Raw genomic sequence first — 25,495 nt, forward strand, 5'->3', positions numbered from 1 at the left:
AAAAGTGAAGTTGAACAAATAGATGCTATTTCAAGATATTAACATTTGCCCAACACAACACTGATAAGAGTCAAGATTTTCCAATAAATTTTACAAAGTTGGAAAACGACACTTAAAATGGACCCTAAAATGTATGAAGCCAGTTGTTTTATTTATTTGTCTGTTTGTTTGTTTGATTCCTTTGGTGCTGGGTTCCCAGTCTCACACATGCTTGGATGTGCCCTACCATTAAGCAACATCACCGGCCCTGAAAAATAAGTCTTCAGATATTACACCTTAGCTGACATTTCTAATCAAATTAGAGACAACACTTACCTTTAAATATCCGCCCGAGTCCTCGGAAATCCATCTGGTCTGAGCAATTGAAGACCACGACATACTTCCCCAGGCAGCGTCCCATGTCCTTGGTGGTTTCTGTCTTGCCTGTCCCTGCAGGTCCAGCTGGGGCTCCCCCCATGCTCATCCCCAGAGCTTGAGCCAGGGTGATGTAACACCTGCAGGGTGCAGACGCCACTAGAACCAGCCCTCCAGCATCTAGAAGGCGCTCCGAGGGACCACAGGGAGAACACACACACAAGTGAAAAACAGGATCGGGGCCTTTGCCCCCACAGAACAGCTCTAAAACTACACCCTAAAATAAACTTGTCCTTATGGTTATTAAGATGTTGCCAAGGAAACAATGAAGAGGAGTCTCTGGTCGGATAAGCTTAAAAACCCTTAAAAAGGTTAAATAAACTGAATTTTTTTAGGCTTCATGATAATGCATAGTAAGACTCTCTAAGTAGATTCTTCAAAAAACTAAGAATGGAACCACCATTGACCTAACCATCCCACTCTTTGGTTTATTTTCAAAAGATTTAAAATCAGCACACTACAGTGACAGAGCCCTATCAATGTTTATAGCAGCTCAACTATGCAGCCAAGCGATGGATCAACCTACTGCCCTTCAATGAATGGATGATGATAATGTGTTACGTACATACAATGGAGTATCAGTCATAAAGAATGTCTTGATGACATTTGCCAGTCAATAGATGAACCTGGAGACTACCATGCTAAGTGAAATAAGCCAATCTCAACAAACCAAAGGAGGAATGTTTTCACTGATATGTGGAAGCTAACCTACAATAAGGGGAGAGAGGGGAAGAACAGATATTCAGTAGATTAGACAAAGGGGAATAAAGGGAAAGGCAGGAAGATAGGATAAGGAAAGACAGTGGAATGAATCTAAAATAATTTTCCTATGCACTTAAATGAATACACCATAGTGAATCCCACATGGGTCTGAACTAGAATAACATATATTCCACGCGTGTACAATTACATTGAAATGATTTCTACTCTCATGTATAACTGAAGAGAACCAATTTTAAAAAGAATCTACAAGTATGAGAAAAAAAGTAGATAGAATTGCCAAAACTTATTTAGCAACTTTCTCCTGGAAATCCATCCATGTCTAAAGATCAACATTCACACTCTGCATCACGAATCATCAGGGGAATACAAATTAAAACCACTATCTGGCAGCACTCCTAACCCTTTGCAATGGCTACCACCAAGAAGACAGGAAATAATAGATAATGGTGAGGATGTGGAGAAGGGGTATCCTTGCACACCGCATTGCAGCTCAGTGTAGTCATGTGGAAAACAGCAAGGTTTACTAAAGAATTTTAAAATAGAACACTATATGACCCAACAATCCCTCCTGTGGGTATATGTCCAAAGGAAAGAAAATCATCACCTCAAAAAGATATCTACATTCCTGCATCCATTGAAGCACTGGGCCCAATATCCATGAATGGCCCAACTGTGTCAATGGAAAATGGATTTTAAAACTATGGCATATTTATGTGATAGAATATTACTCATCCATGAAAAAGTAGAAACTTCTGCCATTTGCTGCAACAGGAAAAGACCTGATGGACACTATGTTAAATGAAATAAGCCAGATAAAGAAAGGCAAATAAATACCATATGGTCTCACTTATATGTGGACTCTAGCAAGGGCTGGGGGATGAACGATCAAATATACAAACAATAAAAACAGAGGCAGAGCAGGGTTAGGAAATGCAACAATGCAGGTCAAAGGATAGAAGTTATTAATTATGTAAGATGAATAAGTCTAAAGACCAGAATGTACAATATGAAGAGTATAGTCAATAAAACTCTACTGATTAGGGATATAGTCAAATAAGTAGACTTTAGCTGCTCTTGTCACCAAAACAAAATTACTATGTGAACTGATGGATAAGTTAATTTGCTTTATTCTAATACCCATTTTACTATCTATTTGTATTCTATTATATCATGTTGTAAACCTCAAATATGCATAATAAAATTTATTTTAAAAACATGAAAGTACACAATCTGTTTCTATGAAACAGATTGAGAACTGCTGAATAGATAATCCCCTAGTGAAGCCGAACTGGTAATCAGATGTCCTGGGATTCCCGTCTTGACGCCATCTCTGAGCATCTACTACACCTGCACCCCTGCCCCCTCCTTCTCTACAAGATTAGCAGATGAGAGATCTGGGGAGACCCTGCCAGAATGTATGTGAGGAAAAATTTTCACCCTGAAAATGTGCTGCTGAATTATTTGACCCCAGCACCACCTGGGGTTGTCCAAGGAGAGAATTCATTCAGCAGCCAAGTTCCCCGTTTTCTTATGATCGAACTCTCAAGCATTCATTTGAACTTGAAAAAGATTTCAAAGAAAAGGAAGTGATGATCCAGCTCAGGGGTGGAAGCAGACAGGGACACACTGACCGGAGGCTTCTGGGGTCTCTTATGAAAAATGGGATCCTGAAAAGTCAAGAAAACGGCTCAGCTCTGAAAGTCCCCTGGGGTGGGACCCAGAGGACTCCAGCTATCGCTCTGACTTCACCCTTTAACGGAGGTTCTGGGTCCCACTGCCATCCCTTGCAGAGTGGTCTCCCTGGTAACAAGAGCGTCGCGTTCTTCACACACATCATCTCACTGAGTCCCCAGAGAACCCTGCGAGGACACGCCTGTTCTCTTCTCCACAAACGAGGAAGAGGCTCATGAAGATGAGGGGACTTCTCTTGGGATGGATGGGGCAGCCTGGGGCTGCAAGCCAAGCCCCCTCAGGCTAAGAAATGCATCCTTGACCCTGGCCACTCTGCCATGTCCCACGAACCCTCTTTACACCTGGGAACGAAGAAACCAAAGAAACCAACAGCCAGGGCCCACGTTAGAGGAGGTCATCCCACTGACGTGGAAAGGGGCAGGCTTCCAGGAGACCCATCCTTCACCTACTCTGCTCAGGTGGGCATTGGCCTAACGGCCACACAGGCACCCACACTGTCCCTCGGTGGCCAGCGAGCCTGTCAGGAAGCTCCTGTGCATATGCATGAGCCTCTTCCCAGGGCAGGCCGCGGGCACCTGAACTTTACTCCCTCAATTCTCTGATGCCTCCTCTCTGATCTCTTTTCAAAAATGTCTGCCTTGACCTGGTCCCAGCCCTGTTCTAGTGTCCTGCCTACCCGCTAGCTGAGGAGCACGGCCTAGCACCTGCTTCTCTCCCCAACCGCTTGACTCACCCTGGCTCCTTGAACTTTTTGCCAAACAAGAGCTCATGCTGGTTCAGCCATGCACTCTGATCTCGTTCCTCCTGCCCCAATGGAGCTGTGGAACATGACCATGGCAGCAAATGAACCGTGACCAACCCCGTGACCTGGGGCTTATTAGCACTTGGTGTGACTGAATCTGTGGCCATCGTCAGTGTTAAGTATCCACAGCACGTGTGAACTAGAGGTCACTTTGATTCCTACTGTTCCTAAAACACTGGAAAGTTTCCTAAGACTACAAAGGGAATGTGCACCAACAAGGTATTTGAGAAAAAGTTGGTTTACTTACAGACTCTTTGAAATTAGAAACACTTAAGGAAAAAAAAAAGGAAAGGTTTCTAAAGAATGTGTGTTCAGTGCTTAAGAAAAGCAGCAGTCATAGCAAAAATCATCATAGTGATGACTAACATGTTACTGTGTTCCCAAACCCCTAACCCACAGTTCCATCTTGGACAGTTTCAGCCCTATGAGGCGAGCTGCAGCTCAAAAATGTTAGATGGATATTTGAGATATATAGAAAAAGAGACATTTGTGCAACTTTTATTACAATATATTGATATTCTTCACTTCATCATTATTAATCTCTTACTGTGCCTGGTTTATAACTCAAACTTTATCATAAGTGGGTATGTAGAGGAAAAGTCACGTGGTGCTTGACGTGATCTGTGATTTCAGGCATGCACTGAGGGTCTGGGAACATATTCCCCCAAGAATAAGGGAAGACTGCTGAGCCTTACCACTAGCCCACACCAAGATGCCAAAAGAAGGAAGGGAGAGAGGGGGTCTTGCCCGAGCCTACACAGCCGCAAGGGTGGACCTGAGTGACCACAGCAGCCATGAGATGACTTCAGGGAACTGTCCTGTGAGCCTTCTGAGCTCCTCAGTGAGGAGGGAAGAGGCCTCACCCGCCCTTGATCCCTGCTGCCCTGGGTCTCACGTAATGACAGGGGTCTTCTCCCACGTGCTTGGGTGTGGATGGAAGGCTGGCGTCAACATCGCCAAGAGTGTTTGGACAAAGGTGCTGCATGTTGTGACAACCTGGGGGTGGCCACAGGATCCTGAAGGACCTGCAGGCCTGTGTACAGGTACCAGGCTCCTCAGAGCCCAGAGAACTGCCAGCGTGGTTGGGTTCTCGCAGTGAGACAGCAGCAGGTTGGTGGCAAACATCAGTGCCCCCAGCGCTTGACGTTTGGAGAGGATGTACTTTGGTGAGGAGTTCTCCTTTTGTAAAAAGGCAGCAGGTCTCACCACGAATCCCAAGGACCAGTCAGGGACGACGCCTCGCTTCTCACATGATCCAGTGAGTTTCAGGAGAAACAAGGGACTGGGGGAATGGACTGGAATAAACTTTAGAGTCGTCTCCACTTATATAATTCTAAATATTTGTTTTGCTTTTTACATTCACAAGTCTTAATACCTGAAAGATCCAAATTTGCAGAAGGACGAAAGGTAAATAGCTAGGCACTGGGGGGAAAAGATGGAAGATTTTTCCTCTCACAGCTTCTACTTTCTGTTCTTCTGAACTATTTAAATGTTCCACATCAAGATGCAAATTTGGAAGTAATCATTTCTTTCATTCTTTCAGGAAATATTTATTTTAGCACTCATTATATGACAGAACTGTGCTAGTAATAAAAATCACACGAAGCCCATATCTCAAGGGACTTACATGCTAAAGGAAGGAAATGGATTATTAAAAATAAGAAAACAAAACTGTGGTAAGGTTAAGGGTGTGGGAATTGCTGTTTCCAGTGTAGTAGGTCAGAAGAGCCTCAGGAGGTGACATTCACACAGAGGGCTGAAGGAGGTGAGGGAGAGGGGTTCCAGGGCAAGATCACAGCATGTGCAAAGGCCCTGAGACAGGACTGTGAAGGTAGGTAGCCAGAGCTGAATGAGGAAGGAGAGTCAGAAAAATGACAGGGACTAGTTCATGCCATGCCACCTGGGCTGATAGGAGCATGTTGGCTTTTACTTTGCATGAGATGGATCCACAGAGGATTTGAAGCAAAGGTGTAATAGGATCTGGCTTTTATTCTGTCATCTGAACTTAGACTGCAGGGGACAACAGCAGCACAGGGAGACCAAAGCAACAGTCCACGTTAGAGGTGATGGTGGCTTGGATAAGTGGTACAGCAAAAGGGCAAGCAAGGGCAACATTCCAGAAGTGTTGGAAAGCAGCATGACAGAGCGATGGTAGCCAGGACAACGAGGTGGGAGAGAGAAAAAGGCTTCCAGGGAGACCCAGCACCTCGGGCCCCAGCGACAGGAAGTCACCGTGGTCACAGGCGTCAGGGATTAGGATATGGACGCCTCTGGGGGACCATGATCCTGACCATCACATTTCCCCACCACTGCGACCCAATCGGACGGCCACTTACTGAGGTGAAGGAGACGACAGGAGAGTGGATTGGCGGGATGACCGAATGTTGCCACCGTTCAACATCCCGTCAGCGAATGAGGGGGCGCGTCAGGGAGGCAGGGGGCGCGTGTGTCCAGGTCAGGGAGAACCCTGGCCGGACGCAGAGATCGAGGCCGCCGTCTGGATGGTATCTAAAGTAAGGCCAGGTGACATGCTCCGTGGAGTGAGCACAGGTGGGGCAGAGAGGCCCTCGCACGGCTGCGACCAAAGGCCGGGAAGATGAAGAGGCCAGGAGAGCAGGAATGAGAGACCACCAGGCCAGGAGGAGCAGCCAGGTGAGCGTGAAGAACGCAGATCGAGAGGAGAGAGCCAAGATGTGCTGCCCAGCAGATGCCATCCAGGATGGCGTCCAGCAGTGGCCATCACGTGGGGCCACCTGAAGGTGTGGACGACCCACAAGAGCCGTATCAGCAGAGGGGTGGGGAAAGTGAGAGCAGGATAAAGGTCGCCAAAGACGTCCATGTCCTCACCTGGAACCTGTAAACACGTCCCCTTAGGTGGCTAATGGGACTTTGCAGATGGCACTAATGTCAGGACCCTGAGGAGGGAGATTATCCTGGATTACCCACGGACCCATCCTAATCTCACGAATGCAGAAGGGCCGGTCACAGGCCTGGGATGGACGCAGAGGAGAACAAGCACGAAGGGAACTCAAGCCAGCACCCTGGCTTTGAAGACAGAGGAAGGAAGTTGAGGAACGTGTCAACTCTTAGAACCTGGGCGACCCTCTGCTCACAGCAAGCAAATGGGGATGGAGGTTCCACAACCACAAAGACAGGAATTCAGCCAGGAACCTGAAAGAGCAGGAAACCCTCCTTCCAGTGTCTCCAGGAAGAACACAGCTCTGCTGACACCCAAATGTCAACCAGTGACACCGCATCAGAATCCTGGGGTGCAGATGTGTACAAATACTGAACTTGTGTTGTTCCAGCTTATAAACTTGAACAGTTCCAATTTCTCCCCTGCTAACTAACCAACCATCTCCATGCCTCTCTGGGAGGACCAGAGGTACCACCATTACCCACCGAGCCTTCGAGGCCTGCTGTGATTTGCACAGGTGACACACAGCCACAGTCCCCTCTCTTGCCCAAACATCCTCAGAGGCACTGCACGTTGCCTCCATAAGACCAAAGGCAAGGGCAGCCAGACCCTCAGTCCCGTATGAAGACACAGGTGTGGAGCTACAAATGTTGGATTTCAAGGCTGTGGGGCAGAAGATCCTGCAAACCCCCAAGAGGCATGAAGCCAAAGTCCCCTGAGCAACCTGGAAGAAGGAAACTACTAAGGGCAGAGGGGCACAGGGCTGCGGAATCACAGGATCCTTCCATCACCTGTCCGTGAGTGGCGTTATGACGAGCCTGTCAGTGCAGCCTAAAAATTCATTCTGATATATGAAAGCCACATCTGTGATGTGAATCATCATCTTGTCAGAATCTTCATTAAAATAAAATCGGCACTGTTTCAGCCATTCGAAGTCCGTGGGGCTCTTGACGTGCATGTGACACTGAAATTCAAGAGGTATATGTTAAAACCGAGATGAGAATCACTCATTGAACATATGCATCAGCACTTATGTAAGACATAAAGTAAAAGAAATGGCACCCACAGACTGTCCCATGTGCTCCAAGACACCGAGACATCGTCACCCTGCCCAGACATTTATTATCAACAAAATAGAAACTTCAGAAGACAGGAGAATAGGAAAATCAAGAGAACCCCTAATCATGCCCCTCTGACTTAAATGACATTACATAGTTTAATAATAAGATTCATTTCTTAAATTTCATCCTTAATTGTTCAATACCATAGTTCCAACCATGAAATGCAATCTGTGAAAAACATGTTATGGCATACAAAGACAGAGCTAAACAATCTCATCAGGAAAAAGGTGTTTCTTAAGATGATGACAAAGTACATTGGGGTTTTATTTAATCCACTAATTACTTTTCCTAGGAATTTGCAGCAGGCGAAATTTTCTAACATCTAAATGACAGGTTATTGCCCAGCAAAGCTTTTGTCTGAATTTTTTTAACCAAAATTTTAAGCCACTTTAATCATTTTTCTTTGACAAATAAGAAACTGAAAATTACCCCGAGCCCTTTATTTCTCAGAGAGGCAAACAGTGTGCTTAACTATTAGGAGAGGAGATTAGCACAGAATAGCTTGAATGTGCTGCCTTCTATTTCCATTACATCAGGACCAATCTTTCATAATCTTTTTTACATAATGGGGTTGAGACACAATCCAGAAAATTATTATGAAAGTAAGAGCTTCTTGCCTCTTATCTAATGTTATGTTTTATGGTAGAGGACAAATTTCATTTTTTTCATATCTATAGCTACTGAACTCTCCTTTCCCATCCGGTTTTCTTTTTAAAGGCAAAAATCTCCATGACACCTGAATGTCACAAGCTGTGTAAGGAAAGACCGTATTGCCATTAATGACATAAAATGTAGCAAAACTTGTTAAACAAGGATGTGACTTATCAGAAACCCTCAAAGAAGCCCTAAATAGCTCTACTAGCAATATGAGTCATAATTCTGCAGCAATAAACTAGTGATCTTCAATCAATAACTAAAAGGAGCACAAGACAAATAAAAGATTTTCAGGATGCATTTAAAACAATCACATGAAGAATCTGAAAAGAAAGTCTAATTGTCTCAATGTTATTATAGATCATCAGAATATGGCTGCAATTTCAGTTTAAGGCAGAAGAGAGTCTGATAAACAAGGTCTGATCAAGAAGATGACTGCCTGAATTTAACATCTTCCTTCAATCTGATCTAACTAATTCCAGGGAGTAAACACAGATGTGTTTACTGCTTGCTTCCTTGTATACGCCACAGCATTTATAAAGACTTTACCAGGTCATCAAAGATATCCCTTTGGTGCACATGAATAGTAATCAAAGTCTCGTATTTCACTCGTTCCATGGAACTCAGATCCTTAGTGGTGATGTCTATCAGGGTGTTTAGCAGTTCCAGGAAGGACTGATTGGTTTTCTGCATGATTTTTTTATCAAACTTGGCATTTCTAAGGGCTTCTTCTGAATCCCGTGTCCATATCATTTGAATTCCTAATAATCCAACCTTATAGAAATAAAAAAGGCTTTATGAGTGTGTATGTCATATTTACATATTTAAATAAAAACTGCAGCATAATGAATAATTGTGATCCTCATACAAAGGTGAAGCTTCGGTTACATCAAATAGACACCTTGTTTCAAAACCCATGAAACTATATTCACATAATTTACTTAATAACTAGATCTGTACAGTCTCATAATATGTCTACAGTTTTTTTCTTGTAATTTTAAGCCACTTATGATTAAACCACATTTCTTCCTAGATAGATTTTAAGTTACTTACAGGTAAAGAATATGTCTTAAATCTGCTTTACTCAAACAAGCATAGTGTTTGCACATGGCAGATACTTACAAAATCTTTTTTTTTATTTGTTCGTTCTTTTTAGTTATATATGACAACAGAATCCATTGTGATACAGTTATACAAGCAAGAAATATATCTTACTCCAAATATATCTTACAAATTAGAGCCCCATTCTTATGGATGTAGTGGGTGGGATTCACTGTGTTGTTTTCCTACACTCAAAATCTGTACTGATAACAATCACTAAGAAAGTATTGTTTCCTGTATTTTAAAGCTGAAATGTATTTTCATTTTTCTAACTTTCAGTGTCCACTCAGTAAATTGTTATGATTTATATACATTGTTACATATGGGGTTCAGTAAGGAAAAACAAAACTCTTTTAAGTTAAAGAAAATAAGTTCAGAGTCTCTACAACTCAAATACATATTTAAGTCTACATCTCTCTATATGGCCCAAATCATCTGCAGAGGAAATCTTTCAGCTTATCTAGATTTAATAAATCTTCACGAAAATCTTAATATTGGTTCAGAGTTAAATTATGCCCTCTGTGAGGCTTCCAATCAGCAATATTTGAGATTTAAGATGACTATTTTATAAAAATAAAAATAAGGATCTTCCAATTTCCATATGCTGACCTGAGCCGGGAAGGAAGAAAGAAATTCAGTCAGCTGGAACTCTGCTTCTTGAATACTGGCAGCTGCCTGGCGAATCACCAGGTGCAAAGAGGACTTGGACTCCTCCAGGAGAGAATTAAGCCACACCTCCACACTGCCCTCGGCCAGCACGGGCCTGTGCAGCTCGATGGTCTCCCCCTCCCGGGAGGACACTGACAGAATCCGATCGTAGACCTGCGTGACAAGAGGACAGAGACGGTTCATATGAAAAAGCGGGAAATCACTTCCATCCATTCCCTCCTTATCATGTTATCCCTCCCATAGAAAGTTAAGCTACAGATTATAAAAAAATAAGGCAAAACATGATATAAAGTCTTTTTCAAAACAATGAAAGAGGTTAGCCATGAACTCTACAGAGGAATCCTAAATTGATTCCAAATAACCAGTACTCTAAGGGGGTAAACTTATTTTCTAAAAGAAACATTTAATACAAATGCGGTAATGAAAAAAATCTCTAAGTTGCCCAAATGAAACCAGGCTCTCTAAGAGCCTATTGTTCCACACTGGAAGAGTCTCAAGTTGACATCAGAAGTGACCTGGTCAAGCTCAATGAGGAGAAAGTAATTACGAAGTAATTACAGTTCTGTGCTAAACACAAGGTTCTTTACTGGAGCTTGGTGTCATGTAATGCTCCCTGGGGAAACCCAGCTCCTCTGAGCTCAATGCACCTCAGTTTCCATGAAGCACTCAGCATGAGGAGAAGAGCTCAGCATTTGGAGTTCCAATAAGCCTCCTCCGTCCACTGAACAGGGAATGTTGGAGAACATCACCAAGACTAAGCTTCTTGACCATTAAAATCACACTTGGTGCCAGGGCAGTGGCGCACCCCTGTAATCCAGTGGCTCTGGAAGCTGAGGCAGGAGGATCACAAATTCAAAGCCAGCCTCAGTAACTTAGTGAGGCCCTAAACAACTTAGCAAGACCTTGTCTCAAAATTGAAAAGAAAAAATTTAAAGGGTTGGATGAGGTTCAGTGAGTGGTAAAGTGACTCTGGGTTCAATCCCCAGTATAAAAAAATGAAAAGAAAAATCATACTAATCCTACTCACTATACATCTCACACTCTCATGCAGTTCAGGACAATTAAACAAAATAACACAATCTATAAAGTAAATTCAAATAATTGTTATTGTTTCTGTTCTTTAGTTAAAAAAGGCGGGGCTGGTGTTGTGGATCAGCTGGCAAATGCGAGCATTTGCCTCGCACGTGTGAGGCCCTGAGTTCAACCCTCATTACCATATTAAAAAAATAAATCAAATAAAGGTATTATGTCCATTTACAACTAAAAAGTTTTTTTAAATAAAAATAAAGAACATCCATTTGGACTCAGATTTAGCACTGAACTAAGGAAGTCCTCTTCAGTTGTCAACAGAAGTGATGTTCCACTTAAGAAGTGAATCTTAAGATTCTGGTTCCCCATTTGCATGGACCCTTTCCAGATTCCTGAATATAATTTTGTATTTATATGTTATAAGATTTAGAACCCATAAAACCAGGACCTGCCCTGGTTGTAGATTCCTGATGGAAGGAACAAGAGAAAACAAATGAAATACAATTTTAAGAAGCAATGGCCATGAAGAGAGGCTAAGGATTTGTGGGCATGTAATCAACAGATGAGGAAAACCAAATTATCTACAACATACAACTTGAGACAGTGAGAAATCCTAGTGCTGTACCAGCAAGACTGAAGCAAAACATCAGGAAGAACTTACTGATTGATTTAGCCCCCTTTCAGCTCGCACAAGAAGCAGCACTTGTTTTGCCCGTTAATGTCCACCTGTCTTTCCTTCCTCTCTGTCTTTCTTGCCAGGCTTTGCTAAAGTTGTTCAGCTTCTCCATCCTTCCTTCCTTCCTTTCATTCCACCAACTACGCTTCAGGGCACAGAGTTCAGGTTGCTGTCCTGTTAAAGGCCTCCCCTGGCTTTCCGTCACACTCGGGATGAAGTGGAATTCCACAGTGCAAGGTGCGTGGGCTTTGGAATCTAGCCTGTGTCTCTCCCTTCCTTTGCCCATCACTCCCTCTTCTGGGTTGAATTGTGTCCCCCATGTGAGTCCCAGGACCTGTGAATGTGGCAGTATTTAGAAAGAGTCTTTGCAGGTATAATTAAGTTAAGAGGAGGTCATATCGGATGAGGGTGTTCAAACGAGAAAAGTTATATTTATAAGAAGAGGGAAATTTAGACATAAAAACACCCCGAAATAATATCTGAAATCAGAAGCAGACATTGAAGTGATGAAATGTGTCTAAAATAAAAAAAAAAAACAACCCCACCAGCAAGGATCGCTGACCACTCTCCTTCGGAACCTCCACTGGGAACCAACAGTGCCACCATCTTGTTTCTGACATTTGGCCTCCAGGACAGAGGGACACATTTCTGCTGTTTAAAGCCATGGGGGCCTAATCCACCACCTCACACCCCATCGTTCTGACATCCTGGGCTCCGCGCAGCTCCAGTTCTTGCCAGGTGCCGCTCCTCCTGACCAGACCAGGCTTCTCTTCTTCACCCACCTGCCTGTGTTCCACTGTCCTTCAGAAAACCAGCCCAAGTCGGAATTTTCCTGCAGGACCCCTTCCCTGACACCCCACACACCCAGTTAAGGTTCCTGACAGGCATGTCCATGCTCCTTGTACTTAATAAAAGCACAATACTAATAATGGAAATCCAAAATCATCAGCAATTTAATTCCCACATTTCTCTTCAGTGTTTTGGTATTGATTATGGCACATTTTCCCTTAGACTCCCTGGAGCGGCCTCACGTCTGGGGCAGAGCAAGGGGCTGGACTGTACTGACCGACTTCTAATTGCTGACTGTGGAGTAGCTCTACCACCACACTAACTGCCCTCTAGGTCACGTGGTTACTTCTCCATCTACTCTACCCACACAGCGGTTCCCCGGGTTGGTACATTCCCATAGGTAAGCACGACATCTGTTAGTTATGGAATGAATTAAATCGTATGCTAAGATGAATAAAGGAATGTTCCTAAGGATTGGTGTGAAGCACCAGAGGACTGAATACCCTTTGACAGAGAATTTTAGGTGGAAGGATAGATCAGAAGACATCTTCTGTCACCTGCACAAGTGTGCTCTCCCTCAAGTTGAATGAACTCTTTTGGGTCCCACACAACTCCATGATTATATAAACATGTTAGGAGTGTAAAAGAAAAAACATCTTAAGAAAGCATATCAAAACCTTCTAAGCCTGACTAGAATAATCAAATCCCTACAACAATTCTGCTCTAAGCACTTTATTATGAGCAATTAGTGTCTCTGTCTTGTTGGATTTCTAAGTAGTCAACTTGGCATGTAAAATTCTGAATGCTGCACACATTGCTTTCCTGGTCACATTAAACCATTATTTTTCTTCTAATCTACACCTTGGACATTAAGAAGCCACACAGTTCTGAAGGTTAATTTGGCCCCAAAGTTTCTTTTTAATCAATGGGCAAGAGTGAATGGATAAGGAAGACATGGTTGTAAACACAGCACCAGAGAGCTACAGGAGAGAGGGAGATGATGGACTAGGATATGGTCATCGGTGACCAGCAATTAGAATCCAGCAAACCTTCTCATGGAACTTGACCGTTTTGATGTTGTCAAATACATTCAGCAAGTGGGCTTGTATAGTGTGGGAATCCGAGGCCTGCCCCAGAATCTCCAGAAGAGCAGGATCCGACACGAAGAAGAATCGAGGAAAGCAAAGTCGTTTTTTCTCCAAGTATCTAAGCAGGGAGGAAAAGATAAACTTTGGTAAACACACAAAGCTAACCCTTTCTAGGAACAAATTAACCTGGATGGAAGGGAAGAAAGTCCGTGTAGCAATCTGATTTTCCCTTGTGACTTAATGTCTGGCTTGTTGGCTTCAGATTTGTCAAACGGTTTTCCACATTCTGATAAGGAAACATATTTTTTCACGGTTGGTGGCAGAATATCTTTATCTTTAGCAAACCTATGGCATACAGTTTGCTTGGTCTGAAATATCTTGTGCTGCCTTTGTAGAAAACAGGATAAAATACACAAAGAGAGTTGGGGGTTTGCTTTTTGGCTTTGTTGTATCTCCAAGCACAGCAAAAAGACTCCATACCACCTAAAGTCTGCATGTCTTAAAAGTGCATCTTAAAAGAGAATCCGGTCGACCTCCAGCAGAGCAGAAGCAAACCTAGCTGCGGTGAACTTCTGAAAGGGCTCTGCCTCCTAGAGTCATGGAAGGGCAGGGAAGCTCCCCCATCCCAGGCTTTCCCTACACCTGCGTCCCCATATCTGCTTTATGACGTGGTGAGTCCATGGATGTGTTTATTCTACCATTTTCTTATCTACAGCTCTCATTTTCTAGCATATTTTGCTAATTAGTTGGGCTTCTTTTTAACGTTTGGTATGTTTACTTTTTCAATTGTTTATTATGGGTTTTTGCTATGTTCAGGTTGGTTGGTGTGTTGTTTTTGAGACAGGTCTCACTCTTGCCCCAGCAGGTCTCTGATCTTGAAGATCTCACAAGAGCCACCTACCTCAGTCTGCCTAGTAGCTGGAACTTCAGGCCTGCTCCACCACACCTGGCATTATTGTGGTTTTAATTGCAGTTTCTTTCTGAGACTTTACTGGTTGCTTTAAACTTGAGGTTTTTGAAAACTTTCTACTCTTCCTTGTCTTCTGTATTATTTATTTATTTCCTGTGTAAAATGATCATAGCAACAGAATTCTCTTCCCAGGAAAACTGAGTCTGTGGTAGCAGATCATGGGGATCAGAAACCAGAGCCTCGTGGTAGTCTCGAGGAGAAGGAACCCCAGGGTCATTAGGCAACCACTGGACGTGTTTTACTGTGCAGGCCAAGGCAAGAGCCAAATTCCTCAAGACACGAGAGGGGTTATTTTTCAGAAAGAGGCAAAGAAAAAAAGGAGAAACTCACAATAAGTGAGGAATTGGGGGAAGAAGCAGACACAGCTGCAATAATGGATAAGGCTTGGTGGGTGGGTTGTAATCATCTTCTCTGACTCTGAACCAGAAGGCTCAGTAAAATATGAATTATAAACCATTGTGTGGCAATTGGATCCCATTTATTCTGGATGTGTGAAAAAGTGTAAAGTCTCACAGGAGAAGGAGGGGAAGGATACTATACACAATGGAATATCATTCAGCCATAAAGATGAATAATATTATGGCATTTACAAATAAATGGATGGAATTAGAGAATATCATGCTCAGTGAAATAAGCCAATCCCAAAAACCAAAGGCCGAAAGTTTTCTCTGATTAAGTGAATGATAATACATAATGGGGGTGGGGGGGTGGGAGGTAAGAGAAGAATGGAGGAACTTTGGATTATGTAGAGGGAAATGAGAGGGGGAAGGGGTGGGGGTAGGAAATATGGTGGTATGAGACAGACATCATTACCCTATGTACATGTATGATTACACGAATGGTGTGAATCTGTATCAAGTACAACCATAGAAACAAAAACTTGTACCCCATTTGTGTACAATGAATCAAAATGCAGTCTGTAAAAATTAAAAAAAATAAAACAGGCTGCCCAGAGTCTGTTCTCTTACACATCTCATTTCCTTCAAGTCTTACTCTGCGTTTATAATGTTTAATTTTTAGTTTCTTACTTTCCTTCATTTAAAACTGTTCATTTTATTATTTAATATACCAATTTTTCACATTTGTGTAACTTTGATTTTTATTCTTAGTAATTCTTACTCCTTACTAGTTATCCCCTGCCCAGTAGCCTAGTCTGATTCTGATGAGAATCGGCTCATGTTTTCCATCGGGTTAGACCAGGCTCATGGAGCGTGTCAGCGCAGCTTCTGTGGTGAGCTGGGCAAGACGACACCTTCATGGGCACACACCTGCCTATCCACCCTTCCAAATTATGATCTTATTGGTGCCAAGACTATTCTTGTTCTGTCCAAGCTGATCTTGACAGCTTGTGTAGGCATCTTTTCTATGTAAATATGAGTACTCAAGTGTTTAGAGTGGGCATTTTGGCACAGAACCTTATCTTGGTAAACATCAAAAGACAAAAAAAAAAAAAAAACTCAGTAAACTGTGAATGACTTTAGACTTTTTCCTCTGAAAGTTAAAAAAATAATGTCAAAATGTCGATCATTTGAAAACAAAGATTTTTTTTGTCAAATGTCCTTCGGTAGTTATTTGACTGATCTGACAATTTTATAAAGCAGATCAAGTCATTAACACCTGAGCATCCATTTTTCTAAAAATGCTTTTGGAGGACTTACTTGCAAATATTTTTTAAGTACATAATTAAAAGTGCTTTCCTACTGGGCGTGGTGGTGCACACCTGCAATCCAGCAGCTTGGGAGGCTGAGGCAGGAGGATCATGAGTTCAAAGCCAGCATCAGTAAAAGTGAGGAGCTAAGCAACTCAGTGAGACCTTGACTCTAAATAAAATACAAAATAGGGCTGGGGATGTGGCTCAGTACCCAAAATAAAAGGTGCTTTCCTGACACTGGCACAGGCTATGATCATGGTGTTCAAGGCTATGATCATGGTGCATAGGACAGTCCTCCAAAGGAAAGGAATCAACCACGGAGACCTCATTACTCAAATTGAATGCTTAGAATGAGTGTCTACCATGAGTATCAATGTACCCTTAGAAGATTACTCTTTAACATGGTTATACTTAACTGATTTTATTTCTTTTAACCAAGAGCAATAAAATAGAGAAACTTTATGACTTGCAATTTACCAAGTCTGCATGTGTGCATGTACGTTGATAGATATCACATTAGGCATGATCTTATTTGAACTCTTCAACTTCCAGAAAAGGATTTCAACTCCACATTTTATTTCTGTATAATCCCATTTATATACACATACTGTTTCATATAATGAATATAATGCAATATTTTAGCTGTGCAGACATTTATCCAGAAGAAGATCAGAAAAATAGGTGTGTTCATTTTAAAAGCAGAAACTGTAAGAGAATATTTGCATGATCCTATCTCAGTGAGGGAAGCAACCTAAGTTCTGAGTCCAACATCAGGACAAACAGAGTAAGTGTTCGGAGAGAACATAAGGGTTAACCGCACACAACTCTATTCACGAATTAAGTCTTAGTGAAGAAAACACATCCAGTTAATGCTACCTCCTCTCTGTGTCCCCTTTTGTCTCTAAGATCCAGGGACTTTCAAAGAGCCAGTGAACTTACCCAGTAAGGGATTTCTGGCATATTTCCAACTGGTCCAGCAGGTGCGGGAGGAGTTGCCCCAGGGTCTCGTCTCCAACACAACACTGAACCACATTTGGCATTTCGTGCGCCCGAGTCATGATCTTCACCCAAGATTTATCTATATTGGAAAAGCGCTTGGCTTCCTATAAGATGAGGTAACAAAGCACATTTGGACACATCTGCCATCTCAAAGACGGAGGAGTATGGCACATTCCTGCCGATGAGGCCAGAGTTCTAGCCAGACCAGATACCCAGGCCACCTACACCTCAGGTCACATGCCTTCTGAGCTCTCTGGGGATCTTTTACACTGCATCTCTCTCTTTATCAAGCATATTTAGCTCAACCCTAATACTTTCATTATGTTAAGTATAAACAGGAAACAGACCAAAAGTAATAAGACTGTATGAGATTATTTAGGAGGGAAGGACATTCCCAATTATTTTCATGGGTATCTCTAAATGGAGTGAATTTTCTATTTTCAAGTTTTCTACACTAAGCATTGAACTTTTTTGTATATTTTGGGGAAAAAAATGAACACTTAAAAATATAAATAAAAAAATAATTCTAGTGTAACTAATATTACAAAAAAAATCATTTTTCAGGAAAAATGGAGAACAGATTATTTTGAGAGTAGAAATAATTTTTTCCTTAAAACTTTCTATATGTTACCAGTGAGCATACATTCCAAATATGAGAGCAAGAAACTCCACCTCACTCCTTCAACATATCATGTGAAAATTTTCATTGTCCAATTTTAGATTTTTTTCTACCCATCCAGAAAAACATGCCCAAATATAAAATCAAAAAAATAAGTAAAATTTTAGTGTATGCATACATTTCACTGTTGGTCAAAAAACAAATGGCCAGCCTTACAATTGGTTAACAGCTCTGTATTCTATAACTAACCTGAAAGCTAACCGAAGGGAAAGTTATAAAACCTACATGAAGAGAACAGTCAACATAACCATGCTTCTAAAGCTCATATATATTGTTAAAATGCTATAATCTTGCAAACAACTTAAGGTAATTGAATAAGAGTTCTTGAGATTTGGTTAAAAATTCTTTAAAAATCTCAAAATATACCCCAGATATACATAGTAAGATAATTACGATTTGATGGAAAAATAGACTCAGTATCTTGAGAAGCCTCTTGTTTTGGCGATTTCTCTCTGCACCCCTCAATCTTACAGTACAGAGATAATTGAGTACATTGTAGAGTGTGCATTATTCTTAAACGTCAGTTGTGGAAGAACGAATTATCCTACCATTGTCAAGATAACTATGCCGTAATTTCCACACTGTTCCAATTCTACCTTCACATTGTCTGAAGGAGCACATCAATTATGTGGGAATTCAGCCTTTGTTTTTTTAACCCTTGGTTGCCTATGAAACCTCACAGTCTCCCCGCATTCTTACTCCCTGAATCAGCCTTTCCTTTCCACAATTCCTCACTGCCTTTGAAGAATAACATCCACAGCAGAAAACAAAAATACTGGGGGTGGGGGTACAACAGAGATTAAATATCACTGCATTCTTTAAGAGGTTATTAGTTCTTGGAAATCCTTCTAATTCAAAAACCTGAGCAAATCATTTTTTTAAAAATCCAAAACCTTGGGCAGCTGCTTGGCAATGTCTCCTCCCACAAAGACAGCTTCCAGATAAATCCACAAGTTCTGCACCGTCATCCAGTTCTCGATGATGTCTGTTGAATTGGAAAGGTACTGAACCCACTTTTGAATCTGGGCTTTGAATGGTATATTGTACCTAAAATAAGAAAAAGCTCAACGTTTCATTTCTGTTGTATTGATGTTGTTTTTCAATTAAAAATCCTTTTAAAACTCTTGTCTTTAAGCATTTTTTATTGGTGTGTACTTGAATATGAAAAGATTCTTCCAGTGTGTGCACAAGAACCAAAAATATCAGTTTACCAGTTCCATTCACACCCCCCTCCCAAAGGCATATCAACAATGTCAAAAACGGTCTTTCCCCCTAGACAAATGGCTATTTGCAAGACTGCTGAGGTAAAGTTTCTATTTAAAACCTTGATTATGTTGCTGGCTTTTAAAGTGATGCTACCAATGATTAATATAGCACTATTTACTAGGCATTGTTAGATTGTTTTCAGTTTTTATCCAGAACATACGGAACAGTGGGAGACTCATAATTTAAAGAGCAGATCAAGCATGGGACTTGATTCTACCCAGTCTCCAGAGTCATAGAATTCTGGTTATTGTCACTGTGTCCCAAAGATCCACATTCTCTCTGCTAAGCTTCCATGCCTCTCCATGGAGTCCTTGGGTTTTCATACACTAGAGAGCAATTACAGAATCACCAGTGGAGATCAGACAATAAGTACAAGTTCCAGCTACAACATTCCAACTCTCTTCCCTCCCCCTCTTATCTTTTTCTACTCCACCCATGTCCGACCCACTGATGTTTGTGTGAACACATGCATAAAACCTTATGCAAATATCTAATGCTCCTGATTGCTGCCTCTCCCGTGGTTAAGCCATCTTCTCTTTTATCCTTGAGAAAGAGACTGCCATGTCCTCTCGTGAATGTCCTTTTCACCTTCTTTCTGGGCAGAACCTCATTTGTATGTGGACTCACAGCTACCCAACTAAAATACTGAATTTCCCATCCTTCTTTGCAACAATGTATAGTCAGAGGATTGAGTTCCACATCATGAGTTGCACATTGGAAGAGCGTGGCCAGCATTAAAAATCATTGCCTGGGTTCCACCCAGGAAAACTCTGATTCAGTAGGTCTGGGAAGTAATCCAGACACTGGGATTTTTGCAAGTTCCCTAGATGTACGTGGAATGTGTGAAGTTTGAGAACCACTCTTCCACACAAGGGATAAGCAGTAGCATTGGCTGTAAGGGGTAGTGTGGAGGAGGAGGTAATTCCTGGGGAAAACAAGGAGCGAACCAGACAGAGCCTGGGTCCCTGAGGATACAGTGGATCCCCTACTTGAACCTGGGGGCTTCTTTTATATGAGAAAGAGTCAACCTGTAGTCTCATATGTTATCTTGTGTGTGATGCTTCTGTTATTTGAAGACAAATTTAATCCCAAATTATTATACAGTTTATCATTATTTTATGCTTCATTTTTATGAGGGGAGTACCAGGGATTGAACTCAGGGGCACTTGACCACTGAGCCACTTTCCCAGTCCTAATTGTATTTTATTTAGAGACAGGGTCACACTGAGTTGCTTAGCACCTCACTTCTGTTGAGGCTGGCTTTGAACTTGTGATCCTCCTGCCTCGGCCTCCCAAGCTGCTGAGATTATAGGCATGGGCCACTGCACCTGGCTATGCTTCATTTTTATTCCTTTATCAAACTTTCTAGCCCTATATAATGTGTCATCTACTTGAATTCTTCTCAAATATTAGTCACATTAATGAATAAAGTTTAATTCCCATACACTTGTTAATAAAATTGTTTGCATATTCCATAAATTTTTCAAATTTTTTATTTATGTTCTCACTAGAATGTAATTCCATCAAAACAGAAATTGTTGTTTTATTCACTGTCTCATTTATGATACCTGAAAGAATACAAGACCCACAATAGGTGGTCAATAAATTATATAAATGTTCTCACATCACTGTCTGTGGGTTAGACACCATTGGTAAGAACATTTCCCCCACCCCAACTCAGATAATTTTTATTTAATTTATATTTGTGCCTTTTCTACCTCCCTATATGTAATATCATCCACCGAGCCTTCATTCAGGTTGGATATGCATAGTGACTGTTTTCTAAAACTCACCAGATCCTGAGGCATCCAATTTGACATCACCAACAGTCTCAGTCTCTAAAACCTAACTGTGTATCCCATGTTACTTGGGAGTATCAAGAAAATGGGAGCAAGAGGAATTTTTATCATATAGTATTAAAGAGATAGCACTTTCTATCTTTGAAATATTGATACACATGTGCACAGGTAGGAGAGTGATATTTTAAAGTTAGAATAGCACAATAAATTCATCTGTAAGGTCCCCGCATATTATACAATTACCATATGTTAAGATCCTGGTGAACAAAAAGATATTTTGGAAAGAGCAAAGGGAAGCTCATTGCTTACACCTCCCAAGCAAATTTAAGTTCACAAGCCTACCATGTCCATGTCCAAAATGTGATGGCTTTGCTGTTACCATCCAATAGTCAAATAGAAGTATTAACCTAGCATCTCTTTATGCAATGTTACTCCTCTTCAAGAATTTAATTCATTCTGTGCCTAGACCTGTCATCTCAATGGAGTATGTGCACAACTAAGAATTACTTGTCCATAAATGTTAGCAAAAAGCTTTCTCAAATAGGATGATTATTCTGGGAATTCAGAATAAAGTTCCCCCTGGAACCCAGAGTCTGTTGAGCTGTCAGCTGTGCAGCGAGGCAAAGTTGAAGTGTTCAGCCAGATCCAAGTGGCTAATTACACGTGGCATGATTTTGTCCAATTGATCTCAGACACACCCCACAAGCAGAGGACAATGGAATAAAACCATTGTTTCATGTGCTGTGTCAAAGGTTAAAATTAATGCAAGTATTTTATTTGTATGGAGGGTATTATTGCAATACATTTTGCTTAACTTCCCTTGTGGTTCTCAAATATAAGGAAAAACGTGTTCCTACCTGTTGCTCAGGAGAGAACTCAGCAACATCAAACTGTCCTCCATGCTGGTAATGATTTCTGAGGTACTGTCTCCTCGAAGGAGGAGCTCTCCACGGGTTTTAAAACTGCTGAAGGTGAATGTTTTGCTGTCCCATTCGCTAATGACTTGCTTCAGCTTTTGTTCAATGTCTCTCTCCTTCACTGCACCGACACAGATGTCCTATGAAAAGGGTAAGCTCTCATTTATTACATGAAAGTGACACAGCTTATTAACAGCTCAGGCTCAGCAGAGATCCTGTCTTCTCTCTCTGCCTCATATATATCTAAAATATGTATACTTCCAGATGTCAAATGCAATATAATAAATGGTGTTGTGGATACATAGATATAAATGTGGAGGGATACAGGGACAAAGATGACCAAAGAGAAGCTTAATTTATAAAATTTCCCACCAAACTATTCCAGAAAGATAAAAGATGCAATGACTTTTTATATTTTGAACCTTGATCACAGACTCAAAATGTCATGTTTCTGCTTTACCTCTAAAGTCAACAAACGGGGAGGAAACTGGCGGAAATCTGGTTTCTGGTCCCTCTCCCAGTCTCCTTCCTCTGCAGCTTCCCCTTCTCCCAGACCATGAGCTGAGTCCAGTCTGCGCCCTCACGTCTTCCCACACTACCTTCCCTTTCTAGGGGAGCTGATCCATTCCCAAACACCTGGTCATCTTTCATATCTCCAGGAAGGACCGATATCCATTTGTGCAATGAGCTTCTCTGCTTGGGCTTCAGGAGAACCCCAAACATGACCTGCGAAATATTGAACTCCTGCCCAAAAGCAAGCTGGTGCTCTTTGTCCTTGTCTCCCAATCCCAACAACCCCTTACAATCTTACCAGTCTCTAGGTAAGCAGTCACCCACCAGACCTCTCCACAGGAAATCCATGGTCATCATTCTCCCTTCCCCATATTTCTCCTACCATATTCCTTCCATCAACAAATTCTGAACAGTTTTACCTCCTAAAAGCCCCTGGATCTCCTCCCCTCTCCAGGTTCACTATCTCCCCTCCCTGACAACAAGTCAGCCTCTCTTGCCCGAGCTCCTCTTATAACCTCCCTGTTGGTTTCGACATGATTCTCCCCTGCACTTGACCATCAAGGTGACCTTTACTAAATGCAGACCTAACTGCATCATCCCCTGCTGGAGACACATCTCCCAGGTGGTCCCCATTGCCTGAGAGGCTAAAACCAATAACATGTCTTAGATCTACTCCCCTTCCTGGGCCTCTGCTCTCTCCTCCTCCTCCATGTCCAAGACACACAGCCATCTTTTGCTTCCTCCAACACACTTCAGGTACTTCACATGTGATTCGCTATCTTCCTGGAATGGTCCCCTTTGCACTTACACAATGCCTCGTCTCCACCTGGTGACCATGCGCACTCACCCAGCCAGCCCAGCTTGCCCACCTTTACGTCCCTGGAAGAGACAAACCCCATTCTCACGGGCTCTCATTGCATAGCAGACTCTTCCTTCAGTGGCATTTACTACAGCTTATAACTGCACTTTGATTTGCATAATTTAATGATCTCTGAATACAGGAATACATCTTTATGTCCCCACCACAGAACCTGTTGCATAGGTAGGCATTTAACAAACACTTGCACAGGAGTTAATGGCTGAATGCCAAGAGCTCCAATTGTCCCACTGTGGTTTACCCATGATACAGGAATGCTATGGCCTAAATCCCATGAGACCTTTGGATCTTCCACCACATCAGACGGCATGAGCTGTACCTCTATTTCCTCTTTGTACTTCAGAAGAGGCACCTCCATGATGTTTCTTAACTTGAAGGTTTCATTCCCCACATCCAGACTGTGCCCAGTGAGGGCGGAGATCCTGGCCCAGTGCCTCTCCATCATGGCGTTACTGGCCATGTATTCCAGCAGAGGGCAGCACTCGCTGAAGTCATCGATGGTCTTCTTCAGGTCCAAAAAAGCCTGCCAGTCCTTGAGTGCCCGGGGCAGCTTCCGACACCTGAGAAGAGAAACCGGTGTGGACGGGCTGGGGTGGCGCTCACTGGCAGAGTGCTAGCCTAGCATGTACAGGACCCCAGGTTCAAATCCCAGCCCTGCAAAAGCACAAATACCTGTCTGGTTTTGACATTTCACAACTTGGACATTATCTTCTAGTTTAATATATTGGCGTATCTTACAAAAAATCAATTCTCCAAGTCAGCAAAGATTTTTTTCCATCCCTCACAATAATGACTTAGGTAGAAACATAACATCAAAGGTTAGAGGTGCCTCTGAATTCATTCAACTCTACAAACACGTGGTGAGAACGTACCAAGTTCAAAGCACAGCACAGTGCATCAGCTAACACATGGGACAGGGGCAGCCCGTCTGCCTTGGGTTCAGGACTTGAAACAACAAATCTCAGGCCTCTTGCTTTGATTCAGGAAAGCAGCTACCATAAACTTCAAATGTTTGCTATGTGTAATACAAATAAAGGCCAGCTCCCTCCACATGCAGCAGAGGCCCTGACAAGATTCACCCAGGTTGAGCAGAAGGGCCTCTCTCACCACACACACATGGGGCAATCGATTGAGTGTTTGATGAGGATGCTGTCAACAGACAACCATGATGGGGCACAAGGTGCTTTTGAAGCATCTGGGGTGAAAAGCAAACCTAACAGCCCATCCTGGAAGAAAGCCTTTGACGTCCATCGCTCAGGCCCTTCACGTCTCACCTGCTCTGGAATTCTGAGAGCTCATTGTTGATCTTTTCAATATTCACTTCTGACCAAAGGATATCTTGATAACCATTCACAGTTTCTATGACACTGTTGTACAGGGTGTATATTTTCTGTAGCAGATTTAGTTGTTTCTTGATCTCAAGAAGCTGGGGATACTGTGTCACCGGCAGACCAAAAAGTTCCTCTCCTCCAGTATAGGTGATATATTTCCGATAGATATTATCAAATTGATTCTAATGACAACACAAGGGAAAACTTATCAAAGTAATCTACATGTGAACAAACATGGAAGTGAAAACACTAGCAAGGAAACCAGAATGTGTGATCTCTGGCATAGGTAACCAAGAATACCAAATGAGGGCAATCAATTTGCAGAAACCACTTCTAATTAAACCATAACAAATCATATGCTTAAAAATGTGAGTGCATCCCATATTCTACAATAAGCTTTTATGTCTTTAAAAACATATATATGTTTAAAACTCAATGAGGTTTTCATTATTTAGGAAATTATGGAAATTAAAAAGTTACCTGAAACATGATAAGCCTATCGCTGGCTTCCTGAGGCTTCAAGTCACTGGCCATCGGACCATTCTGAAGAAAAAAGTTGAAAACAAAATTAAGTGTTTGCATACAAATTCTATAAGCTCAAAGTATTTGAATATCTAAGTTGTTTTCATACACATCACATACATGATAGGGAAACAGTTTTTACTTATGAAATGACTAAGAAAGTGATTTAATTGGAAATGTGTCCCAAGTCTGAAAAACCCAAGTTAATGCTACAACTTCCGTAAGTTAAGAGGCTTTGAAAATTTTATGCATGTATTATTCATTTCTTGGATGACACAGGTAAAGAAGTTCAATGT

At 42.0% G+C, this 25,495-nt stretch overlaps 1 protein-coding gene across 1 annotated transcript in view; it reads right to left on the reverse strand.

Moving 5' to 3' along the window:
• Window positions 1–25,495, reverse strand: part of Dnah5 (dynein axonemal heavy chain 5) — a 236,976-nt gene that overhangs the window by 132,644 nt on the left and 78,837 nt on the right. Inside the window, 11 exon segments of the mRNA XM_047556057.1 lie at window positions 316–494; window positions 7,340–7,512; window positions 8,873–9,097; window positions 10,034–10,246; window positions 13,637–13,793; window positions 17,236–17,399; window positions 18,868–19,021; window positions 21,897–22,096; window positions 23,666–23,906; window positions 24,621–24,859; window positions 25,158–25,220. Coding sequence (XP_047412013.1) covers window positions 316–494; window positions 7,340–7,512; window positions 8,873–9,097; window positions 10,034–10,246; window positions 13,637–13,793; window positions 17,236–17,399; window positions 18,868–19,021; window positions 21,897–22,096; window positions 23,666–23,906; window positions 24,621–24,859; window positions 25,158–25,220 — 2,008 coding nt within the window.

The sequence above is a fragment of the Sciurus carolinensis genome, chromosome 6 (genome assembly GCF_902686445.1).
Source record: "Sciurus carolinensis chromosome 6, mSciCar1.2, whole genome shotgun sequence".
Taxonomy (NCBI): domain Eukaryota; kingdom Metazoa; phylum Chordata; class Mammalia; order Rodentia; family Sciuridae; genus Sciurus; species Sciurus carolinensis.